This window comes from Petromyzon marinus, chromosome 36 (genome assembly GCF_048934315.1).
Source record: "Petromyzon marinus isolate PM22_M1 ecotype Great Lakes invasive population chromosome 36, UKy_Petmar_22M1.pri1.0, whole genome shotgun sequence".
In the NCBI taxonomy this organism is placed as follows: Eukaryota; Metazoa; Chordata; class Hyperoartia; order Petromyzontiformes; family Petromyzontidae; genus Petromyzon; species Petromyzon marinus.
Window position 1 is genome coordinate 6021375 of NC_133702.1, and position 12645 is coordinate 6034019.

General features: G+C 48.5%; 1 protein-coding gene across 5 annotated transcripts in view; it reads left to right on the forward strand.

Annotated features, from left to right (window-relative positions):
• Nucleotides 1-11747, forward strand: part of TEX264 (testis expressed 264, ER-phagy receptor) — a 167907-nt gene extending 156160 nt beyond the window's left edge. The window contains exons 4-5 of one of the 5 annotated variants that reach the window (XR_012946039.1): nt 1786-6517; nt 6574-11747. Coding sequence is in view for 1 of the 5 variants with exons in the window: in XM_032966600.2 (XP_032822491.2) it covers nt 1786-2267 (482 nt within the window). In the remaining 4 variants the exon portion in view is untranslated. Of the gene's footprint in view, nt 1-1785 lie in introns of all 5 variants that reach the window. The other 4 variants (XR_012946038.1, XR_012946041.1, XR_012946040.1 and 1 more) reach the window with 4 other exon arrangements.
• Nucleotides 11748-12645: the final 898 nt, after the last annotated feature.

Consider the following 12645-nt stretch of genomic DNA (forward strand, 5'->3'; position numbering starts at 1 on the left):
ACCAACATCTTTTGGGCCCGGCTTGCATCTCGCAAACACACAATGTACATGAATGCAAATGTCTCTTTAAAAAATTTCCGGTTCCCGAATGGATTACACCAACACTCCTGTGTTTTTTTTTTTATCACCTACATTAATTCTCTCTTTTTCCCAGCACTGCACCCGAACCGTATTTATTGTAATAATTTTCCTAAGCCAGCGCTTGCAAATCAGCGCGGGGCCACGCGTTGGCGTGTCCCGCGCCGCCGCACTTCCTCGCTCCAAACTGGGGCACGGCGAGCGGGGGGTCATCGGTGCCACTGCGAGCACACGCGTTTCCTCTTCCCCCCAACTTGGGATCCCGCTCCCAAGGGGCTCTTCCGTTTGGCGTGTGCAGCCGGGGCGAGCGAGCTGGCGGGCGGGCGGGTGGGTGAGCTAAGCAGAAAAATTTCCAGCGTCTTGAGGCTCTGCCAAAAATCGACGCGCTCGCTTTGTCCTTTGCCTCGGCGGCCGGGGTGCGACCAGCACGTGTGCTGTTGTGGGGGGGGGGGGGGGCGCCGTGGCTCGGTGTGCAGCGCTGGCCGAGCGTTTCTGCTGGCGCATCCGTAACTGTCAGCGTGGGTAATGCCGGCGCGGCCTGGCCAAAGTGCAGCGCTCCGCCAATTACCGCCACCACTGCCCGTGGCGATGGGAGGCGGGGGGCATACATGAATGCGTATGAGGGTCTTCGCCAGCCGGTTTGTGCGCTGCGATGCCAATGACGGCTAAATCCGAGAATGTCAACGCGTCGGGCTCGCGTCTGTGAAATGCGACCGCCCGTCACGTGATAACTGTGTTGCGCTTTTCAAAAAGACGATTTGAAAATGCCTTCAAAGATCGTGAACGTGCTTGTGCTTGCGACAGACGCTGTCGAATTTTGAAAATGTTTTTTTTTTGCCTCTTTCCCCCCTCATCTGGAGATGATTGGCACCCCCTTTTTAATGAGCAAAGTAGAAGGAACTCGATAGGCGCTTGAAAGAATACTCATGCGGTGCATTGCTTTTGCTGACAAGCCTTCGGCGGGATATTATGGGAAAGAATTACGCGGCTTCAATTCACGACTTCATCCGTCTGGTTGAAGGGTACGTTTTTGAATGTCTGTTTAAGCAATGGATATAAAAAAAATTGTAGCTGAATTGTCAAGAGGCAAGGCCTCTCAAGGTCCTCCCAAAAATGATGAGGTGAAAAAATGCCATCATTAGCCTTTTTCACTGCGAGTGGATTCTCTGGTGGCGGAGATTTGTATTCCAAGTGCCGTGAATAAAGATCGTACAGAAAACAAAAGCTCAACCCACGTTTCATAACGAGGGCCAATTTCATCATGTAAATTGGCACAGCTCCCAACACAATTCTAAATCACAGCGATTATGATCCAGGGTCTGGGGTGGGAAAGTATGTTTTACGTCCAAGAACGGAGTGCTTTTTATGTCTTTAACATGTAGAAGAGTTGAGGAATGTTGACAGGTTTGCCTCGTAGGAACACAATGTCCTCATCACACTGTCGGCTGTTAAGGACACCAGCCTGTGTCAGCCATGCCACTTGCACCTGGAGTTCACTGACCGCTTCACATACAGGAGAAAATAGCATGAGTTAGCAAATGTACCAATTCGCAAATGACGCAATGAATAATTTATTAATGAATAAAGAAATGCATTAACAAACGATTGAATTAATAAAAAAATAGTGAATGAATGTACGATTGAATGTCTAGCGACGTGGACATTGTCTCATGTCCTGCTGTGCCCCCCCCCCCCCCCCCCCCACAGGAGACACGTCGAGCGAGGCCAGCTCCTTCACCTGCGACTCGAGCACCAACGCCACGCGGGACAGCGTCTCCACTATGACGCGGGACAGCGTCTCCACGGTGACGCAGGACAGCGAGAGCCAGGCCTTCGCTGCCCGTGGGCCGGACAGCGAAAGCGGTGGCAGAAAGGAGGAGGACGACTGCCACGAGGAGGAGGAGGAGGATTACGACGAGGAAGCAGGCGCATCGCTGTCGGCCGCGGCGGCCGCGTCGGCGGTGGCGGCATTGGCCGCGAGCATCGGGGCGGTCGGCAAGGCGGCGCGGGACGCGGACGGGGACGACAACAGCGACCGGAGCGAGTCGGGGGCGAGCGGATCCTCCTTCGAAGAGATCACCGCCGAGGAGGACGGCGACAAGACCGAGACGCGAGCCAAACCCCCTGCCCCGCAGAAGGACACCGCGACGGAGCCGGCCGAGCTGCCGGAGGTGCAGGCTGAGCTGTAGGAGCGCTCTCGCCTGCTCGCTCGTTCTCTCGCTCGCAACGCGCACACGCACGCACGCACGCACGCGCACGCACACGTATCTCCATCGCAGTTAATTTTCACAGGGGACGAGTTAGAAAATTGTAGTGCGTATACCTGCTTTTTATTGTTGAAACGAAACCGCAAAATAAATTTTTGTCAGTCTTATTTGCCCAGCGAGTGAGGGCCTTACTTACAGTGATGTTGATGTGCCAGCAAGGGATCCGAAACAAGTTACTAACAAGGGATACAATGCTCACACAGTGTCTCTTAGAGATGCCAACTTTGAGATCTATGAGAGACACAGAATAATACCTTTCAATTGATGGGGTTAATGTAAAAAAAAAATCAATTAACCCTTTCCCGTTCCAAGACGTCTGCAAGTTGCAGGGTGGGTCCCGCTCACCGCTGAATCTCGGAACGTGCAAGCGGTTAGCGTTATACATTTTTAGAGAGGCTATGCGCCATTATTTTTAAAGACACTGTACTCACCGCAGAGAACTGTAGCAACTCGACCGCACTCCATGATAGCTGGCGCCAAACTGTGCCACACGCCCTCCTGCATGGCCTTGTGGAAGCCTCGGTACCCATAAAGTTATTTTATTTGTTATTCTGAAATAAAAAATGATGACGTTCACGTACGTCATCGGAATGGGAGATAGCTAATGACTTACCATGCTTGGCCGTCCGTCAAGATTATTCCACAATTCTACTTAGTTTCCCACTGTCATTGCAAAAAATTGTTCGTTTGTTGAAATTATCTGGCATGGGCCTGAACCTTTGCTTTCTTATCGGATCTTAATGCCAGTGATGGCTCTTGACATTTCCACCTTAGCGGTGGTGTAGCTCGGCTCTGTAGCATCGTCACCCCTGAGGTCCTGTTGAGCATTTTATTCCTTTGTCTTATTTGCTTGCTATATTTTTTCATTTCTCAATTCCCACAGCCAGCAGTGGCCGATGGCATGGGGGATAAACGATGGCTCGGAAGCGGGCGACTGTAATATCGCCGGCCGTGCAGAGCGCGAGGATGCGAGTTGTTTACTCGAGGTGTCTCTGTTGGGTTACGCCCGTTGCGCGGAAATTTGCTAAAAAAACCTTGCAGCAAGCATCGGCACCGTGTCCCCACGGAGCCCAGCTGCAACGCGTTTCCACTGGGCTGCAATGGCTTGACTGGCATAGCCACCTTGGGGGACCACAGTTTTGTGTGACGCACGGCTTTGCCCGGCACATGCCTTAGCACGCCCCACCGTGCCCCTCTTTCCAATTGGTGGCAAAATTGTTAATTAAGCCGCAATTGTAACAACATTTTACCCGCTGCCGAAAAAATATATATCGAGGGCCGGCCATTAAGCATGACCTGACATGCAGGTAGCTCATTCGTCGTACGCACAGATGCCCTAATTAAGTTGTCTCTTGTTTTGGCGAAGCTTAAGTTAAAAGTACTGCCCTCTGCAAATTCGCAGCCATCCCTTGTTTAATAACTAATAATATTAGAGTACATTTGATATTTGCCTAATTCCTATAGCGCTCGACTATAATGAAGAAGCTGTGTTGTGTAGACAGTGTGCAGAAGTTTCGCATTAGGGGGCGATGTTGCAACGTGTAATCCAAATTGAGTAATTTGCGGGTAATCTTTCAAATATTGCTAATTTGGACGTTGACACTGACACACAATGGCCGGGTATACTTGTATGGTAAATACACGCCCCTGTAATAACCACGGCAGCCTGTCAGATTTCAATCGCGAACCTCTGCAACAAGCGGCGAACACGCTTGTTACCTCTGGGCAATGTCACCTCCATATGCCGCCGTTGTTTGTTGCGTTGTGGGGGTTTCTGTTGTAATTCGGTAGAAAAGCTGTAATGCACAGCTTCATGCAGCGCAGCCAATTGTGTTTAAAGCTCTTGTCTTACTGGAGTATGTGATTGGCAGTCGGTCCTCCGTAGAGAACCCACGGTTGAATCTCTGCAGGTGGGAGGGGCGCGCAAAATTACGGAACAATTTCAATTCACGCTTCCAAACAGCACGAAGAAAAATCATGGCAGAGCTTCAGCTTCCGCGTGTCCTGTAATAAACCGTCGGATTTGAACGCAACCTGCGAGTCTGGACATTTTCCAACAGAAATTTCCTGAAAAAAGGAATGATTATAAATGCAGTCCCAGTAAAAAGCCTCTCTGCTGCGATAGCAGCGCATTCACAATGTTTTGCTTCATCACGGCACAGACAGCATCTGTCCTGTTAAGGATTATTAGCAAATTCAAACAGGCGCCGTGCTATAAAAAAATCTTTTATTATCAGCGTGCAAGCGAGTCGTTTCCAAAATTGCTTTGTCCTTTCTCAGGGTTGTTTGGACAATCGCTGGGCATCATTGTTACCACCATCATCATAGCTTTTACCATTCTCATTTCACACTCAATCTGCATTGTCTCAATGAGTTCACACTGAGTGGATTGAAGTCTATGATGATGATGAACATCATAATGATTGCACAGGTCACGACACAAGCACAGATTAATGGTCACGAGTGGAAATGTTGAATCTCCTCTTTGTAACCTCAATGGAATCACGCGAGAGCCTTTTCCATAAACTCAACCCGGCGTTATTCTCCAATCCGTCGTTTTGCAAATACGAATTTGCACATCTTTTTTCGTTACTGCAGGACTATGGAAACTTGCAACTGTTAACGCTTTGCTGCACGCACCGGCTAAGCAGTGCCAACTGCAGACAACATCCGTTAATTCCATCGGCAGTGCGGAGGTAACGCGAATAGCTGAGCAAAGATCATGCAGCTGTTCAAGCCACAAAGAAATGAAGACGTTCAGTCTGCACCTCCTTAACACTTCTCCTGTCCAGCGCAACTGATTTGAAAGATACATTTACTTTTACACTCAGAATGCTTGTGAATTAGCGCCATGTGGCATGACAAAATTACTAAATGTATGCAAGATGTAAAAAAAGGCATGATCGTCATCAGCCATGGTCAATCCACTGCTGGACGAAGTCCTCACCAACCTGCCACTACCCAACCACAATTTTACTAGCACCAACACATGAACTGGATTTATCGCTTGGACTCCTCGGTCTGCCGCGTCCTCTCGTATGCGTTCCATTTCACAAATAATGTTAAATAATAATTATTATTGTCGTGATCGCTCATTTTTTTATTTGTTTAGTGCCGTTTTATGTTCAGTGTACGTCGAGTATTTTAAACGAGCTCGCTTCACGGCGAGAGGGATTGGAAGGTGACTGACACGTTGGGGGGGGGGGGGCCACGTGGTCATACTCTCCGTTGTGTTTCAGACGGCACAATTCGGAACAGAATCACTTGAATTGCTTTTTTTTGTTTGTTTCTTTTTAGTTTCCTTCGGGTTTTAAAGAAGTTACTTAGCGTCGATAAATGACATGTTACATTGTTACACGCGAATACATATTTAAGCTAGATTTATTTAATTTGACACTTTTTCAACGTGGCTTTTCGGAGTTATCGATCGACAATGTAACACGCGCCACCGCTATTCGGGGCACTTGAAACCACCCATAGAGAGCGGTAGATATGCATGACCACCACGAAGCCAAGTGGACCTGGGGTGGCTCAGCAGTGGAAAGAGCATGCAGCTCGCAATCGGAAGTTTGCTAGTTTTGAATCCTGGTTGGGTGTTGACTAAGCTCACCGTTTCACCGAGGCTGAAAAACATTATTATTTTCACTTTGTGGGGAAGTTAGCAGTGGTTGGTTGGCCTTTAGAGAGACTCAACCCCGCCAAAATAATATAGACATGCCGCCACCGGCTCGGGGCAATAAATGGAAGATTATCACCACCTCAATGCTAATTTCAGTGAGCATTCACTTTGATTTATTTGGCCATTGTAGTTCGGTGCCGCTGTTGGGAACTGGGCACGCACGTTCAGCGATACACGGGCGCGATGTTGAAGCAGCGTGGTATTGCGTGTGGGTGTTGCTTTATTGAGTTTTAGAGCCAGCTGGCCAGGACTGGGCAAGGACATAGCCCCACCCCGCACTATTCACCCAGGCAACAGGAGAGCACAGACTTAGATATTCCTTCACTTATCACTCCAACAACAATTACATATTTAACAATGCTAAAAAAAACACAAACAATTGACAAGACGAAAATTTTAAATAACTTTTTTTTTACTAAAATCTTATCAAAGATTATCATATTTTCTGGGACAGGCCCTCCTCACGGACACAGGCCCTCCTCACGTGACACAGGCCCTGCTCACAACGCAGGCCCTCCTCACGTGACACAGGCCCTGCTCACAACGCAGGCCCTGCTCTCCTTGGCCACTTTCATTGTGTCTACACTGGGCCCCATGTCGACCCCAATGACCTGGATAGCCGTACGACGTAATGTCAGGCCCATGTGGAAGACATCGATCAGCCGGAGGGATGGGGTCGAGACGGCAGATGCACATCAATCCGCAAAAAAAAATATTTTAAAAACCTTATCTCAACTTACAGCGTCTTTGTCATTCCACTGCTGGATGAAGGCCTTGTCCATGCTTTATCGGTCATGGTGGTGGTTTGGCTGAACTTCGCCATGAAGGTCAGTACAAATTGGTGAAGGGAGTGTAGGTCCCAGGACTGGTTCAGGTATCACTTGACAGCGATGTTCGCCGTGGCCACAAATTGGAACTCGGGTCGCTGGGTTCATAGCGCAGTCCGCTAGCTGCTGGGCAAACCACCACACACCACAATACAAATATAAAAAATAACGACACTTATTTTAACACGGCGTATCAAATGCTTTGCGGCCATGAAAAAAGGTGTTATAATTGGCATTCCTTTTATTAAATAGAATCTCGATTTATTTGATTCAAAATTATTTAATCTTTGCGCACGCAGCCCATTAAAACGAAGCGGCGCTGCCATAAATATCCAATGGGGGTGATGTTCGCAACAGGGTTACATTTGAAAAGGATTATTCAAGCAAGCCGTTCGAGCCAAAACCTGTTTGCATTTAATACGATTCAATAATTAGTCACTAATTTGCCCTTGGTTTACACACAGGTGTCTGCAGCAGGATGGCACTCTTAAAGGTTACACAAAAATCCCGGATATCCCGCATTAGGCAAAATAGTGCCATTTCATATTTTAAGACGAATGCAATTCTAGATTTAAAGCTTTCGTGACTGCAAGGATCCATACTCTTTGGTTCTATTCGGTAAAGTCACGTAGGTAAAAAATAAAACAACAAAAATCACGACGTTTCGGCCACAACACAAGCGGCCTTCATCATTGATGAAGGCCGCTTGTGTTCATCATTGATGAAGGCCGCTTGTGTTGTGGCCGAAACGTCGTGATTTTTGTTGTTTTATTTTTTACCTACGTGACTTTACCGAATAGAACCAAAGAGGACGAATGCAATGTTATGAGCTTTTTGTTTTAGGCGTTTGGCCGGCATTTTTATTGCTTTTCTTGAAATATTGCCAGTGCTTCAGTGTTCCTTGTAGCTGCTTGGCTTTCGATGTGTGCCCCCCCCCCTCCTCCCGCGTGTCTTAGTGTGGCGTGTTGTTGGGCACGATGTCCCGACGTTTCCCTCGGCTTCCGAAGAAGCCCGCCAAAGTGGAGTGAATCGTCGGACGTCGTGCAAAAGCAGTGCGCAGTACCACCTGAAAACACGTCGGATAGTTGCGCGACACAGCTGTGAGAAACCGAACGGGAGAGTCACTGTACCTGCTGTCCACATTCTATGCATTTCTTGTACGGATTGAATACGTGATGTTATTTCTAGCGTCGCTTGCACAGCAGTACCCGAGTCGCAAGTGCTGCCGTTACGCAGCCATCGTTGCGCACGCACGCACGGGTCCGAAGGGCGTTGGGTTCATGCCAGGCGGCAGTGGTGGGCAACCTGCGTACCGTGGTGCCCCTCCTGGTGGCCTGGTCTCGCCGTGTCTCTCGGGTGACGCGGTGGGGGGGTGGGGGGGGGGGTCACGGGTCGTGCACAAGCAACGACGTCGAGCTTGCGGCCCCCACCGTGGGAGGAGGAAGGCCGCTCACGTGGCCCGCCGACTCGTCCGGGCGGGCCATCACTCTGCCGTGTACGGCCTTCGCTAGTTCGTGGCCATCGCAGTTTGCGTGTTTACGAGCGAAGCTCACAACACTTTTACCGCACTGGGCATGTAGCGGCGCATCGATTTGTCATCGTCGTCGGCCATAATCTTTCAACTGCTGTGGATGAAGGTCCCCCCAAAGCAATTGCCATATCACGGTCCTGTTTTGCAGCAATTCATCGGTTAAAGTTGGTGGAGTTTTGCCTTTTTTTTCCCGCTCAAGATGCACGCATTGATTCGTGCACGTGATGGCCAATTATTGACAATTCACATATACTGCTGTTACATATTGGCTTATCGGGTGAACTCAACTCTTCGAACGAGATAGAGTAAAAATGGGACAGCATTTCCATAGCTGTCAACCCCTTATCAGTGCCAAACTTATTACAGACCGATTCAGATCTTATTGGTCACCCCGTGGCCTTATAAATCTCAACGTTCATCCTACCAAGTCTCACCACAAGGGAGAAACACAAACAAACAGGCAAAAAAATGCCCTTATTTAACCGGCTTTTCGCCGTATGGACCTGAGAACTCAATTCCCCTGTACAATAATACGGGTAAACCGTATGGGTTGACAGGTATGCATGTATTCCCAGGTTGAATCGTTCCCTCGGATTCGTGATGGTTACATGATCATTACGTGCCTCGTCGGCACCTTCCATCGACACAGGATGCAGTGGCATCTTATCAAGGATCCAGATCCCATTGAATCAAACCTGATTGAACATCTTGTTTCTTGGAGCTGGATCTTGTCCCTGTCACTTGGTTGAGCTCTCCGGAGAGCAATCAGAATGATTTTGAGAATGCATTCGTCATCATGATTTACAGCCCTTTGTCCAACCTCTGCTGGATGAAGATCTCTCCACACACTTGATGGTCTTAGGAGGTTAATGGAGTTCGTGACCGATTCAGACACCGCTCTCCACTGTTGTCGCCTCTGGTTGGTAACAGAAACTCATGTGGCTGTGTTCGTAACGCGTGGTGTAAAATCCGCTGCACCGCCTCTCCAAAAACAGGGGGGGGGGTCCACCTTAAGTGGAAGATTCTAATTTTTACATTTAAAAAAATGCATATCGTTGGGATACATTTGAACTCGTAGTAAATACGAATGATTAGATAAAACTTGCTTGAGATGGTTGAAGATCTTGCTGATCGAGGCCTCTTGCGGGGTGAGCCGTGGTGGAGTTATCCAGACGAAGGGGCAGGATCTCCTGCCTCCTCGTCTGCTGACGGCGCTGTAGCCACGGGAATGTTCACCAGAAGAAGTTTGCTCTCGTCTGGCCTCTTCTCCGGACCTTCTGACTATGATTGCAGAACGTTTAAATAATACTGAAGTGAGTATTATTATTTATTTGTACCGGTTGTGCAGGGTCATGCGCTTGGTCTCGTTCTCTGCCCAATAGTTTGCACTGCGCCCTTTGACCTCACAACAAAGCCACCTCCCAAGCATCCGGCCAGGTTAAATATGCGTCGAGTTTTATTCCGAGTTCGATTGAAATTTGTGTTCATTTTATTTTTTTCACGAGAATACAACGTGATTTTCATGCGCGAGGCAACTTCGAATTGAATGCTGTCATTAGTATGATGTCCGAAGGTGATAACACGTGTGTCAGTAACACGTGTGTCAGTAACACGTGTGTCAGTAACACGTGTGTCAGTAACACGTGTGTCAGTAACACGTGTGTCAGTAACACGTGTGTCAGTAACACGTGTGTGTGTGCACGCGCGCGTGCACACGTGGCGGAGATGTTTGTGTGTAAGCACAGACACAAAGACAACAACACACGCACACATTCATGAATTTATTTAAGGATGAGTAGAGATAAGGTTAGTGGGAGAAATGTTCACTGCATTTAGTCTTGCTGTGGACTCGACAGGAGCTTGGTTATTGTCGGCTAACAGTAATTTCCCGACAATAACTGTTACCTTATAATTGCCTTGTTGGTCAGTAATGTGCATTCCGGAACTGCTGCCCCAGACACTAAACGCAAACAAAAAAGCGGCGAGAAAATCGGTTTTCGAAATTCCCTAACAATGCAAACAGCTGCGATGAGATTTTTTTTTGCCCGCAAAAAATCGGCCGTAAATTGCGGGACCAATTCTTTCCCATTAACGCTGACAAGTGGAACACGGCCCCTTCATTGCAGCTTATTTATTTATTTTGCGACAGACTATTAAAACGTGGCAACAACAACAAAAAATGCGCACATGTCGAGTCACGACACCCAGGGGGGGGGGGGGGGGGGGGTGGTACGAGCCAGGAATGGTTTGCTATGAGAAAGGTGGTGGGGGGGGGGACAATGTCTTACAATCAGCAGCAGTGTGTGTGTGTGGAATGTCGTTGCGAGATACGGCGTGGAAGCACACATTCGCGCGTTCTCGGGGAGGGGGCCCGTTGGTCCCTGGCACCCGGCGCTCTTAGTCCGTTTGAGGTGCAGCAGGACCCGTGAACCGAGTTTGTTCAGCCGGCACGCCGCAAATTGCGTGCGCAGGCTTCCAGAGCCTTTTATTTGTTGTTGTTGTTCTCGTGATGCGGCGGACCCATCACCGACCGCCGTGGTAGTCGCTACACCGCGTGCAGTCCGATCCCGTTGCCTGTTGTGTGGGTTCCCGTCTTGTTGTGCGATGTTGGACACGCTGTGTTGGCGTGACTGGGTTGGGTGAGCGGCGTGCAGTCCTTTCCCTGCGGTGCAGCGGGCACTGGTTGAAAACTCACTCCTTTCGAACTGCGTTTTTTGCCTTTAGTTCGTCGTCCTTCGCACGCACCCCCCCATGAGCACGGTTGGCTACGTACGGTGCGAAATAAGTTCAACACACAACGCACTCGTTAGCCGTATCGGCACTCTCAAATCATGGACACGGGCTGGCGGGCGTTGGATATGAGCTCGCGGAATTGTGGAACAAAACAATAATGGCTGGGTGAATCGGGGATACGCGGTCGGACGTTCGAAATGAACTTCCGACCGCGGATGGGTTCATTATTGTCGACTTTGGCTGAAACAACACGGGGGGAACGCAACCCCCCACACCCCCCGTGACTGATGTGGGGGATGCCGACCGTTGCTGCGTCGGCGACGACATCGTTCGCTCGTTTTGTACATCGTTAGAACTGAGAGAGACTGGAAGATTAAAAAAAAACGGTGGAAAAAAAGATGTAAAATAAGTTAAATATGAGATGCTATAAAATAAATGCTTTTATTCGTTGTATTGCCTGGAGTTTAACAAAATTGTTATTCGCTAGCCCTTCAGATTTATTCTCTAAGTAAATGTTGTCATCGTTACAAACATAAAAATCCGTGTGATTGATGTTGAAACGAATTTAATATAATTCGCCGTGTACTGTGTTGCAACCTTTTTCTTGAATAAAATAAAATTATGGTAAGAAACCTGGCGCTTTGGCGAGCCAAGTGCATTGCCGGACGGGCGTTTATTTACACCTCGTTTAGTTACACCTCGTTTAGTTTCACCTCGTTTAGTTTCACCGTGTTGTCTGTGTACGAGGCACGTGGTGAGTCGTCGGCTCGTCAAAGAAACATGCGGATGGTCACAATATTTGTTTGCATTGTGCGCGTGAATTCCGGTGTTTAAAAAAATCTGTGCAGATGCTGTGCAAATGTGTAACTTTTGGACGGACACAAACAAGACGGAGACACACGCAAGACGGGTAACACAGACGATACACTCGGTACAAACGACGACAAAACCACCAATTCTTGATCCTGAATTGTTATCAAATGGAAGCGGAGGGAATTCATCGTGAGTCTCATATACAAGTCACTCACCAAATAGACAAATTACTGTGTAAGCAAACACATCTATAACATTTATACATATAGAACATTCAGCTTGCTCTACTAGAAATGTTTTAACTCCCTGGGGGAAGTATGCATGCATAAGAAGGCCATACAAGGCGGCATTGCCAACAGCCAACTCGGTAAAACATGAAAATCCCCCAGTGTGAAACACGCAGATGCCAAGTGAAAATAAACTAATTTATTTATTTCTCTTTTGTGACAACTGAATAGCGAGAGGGTGGGGTATAATAGAATTAATGAAAGAGGGGAGTTCAAAGGTTTGCATAGCAATCATGTGAAACGCATTTATCTCGGACCCGGCTGGAAGTTTCGAGAGCGTGGAAGGGGAAGACCTCGACTGAGCGGCGAATAGATGGGGCGAGCGAGCGAGTTAAGCGAGCGATCTGAAAGAACCCCCCACCCCTCTCGCTTTCTCTACCCCTTTCGCCGAGGGACTCTGTGTTGTTCTTTGGGCAGCTGGACGTGCGCG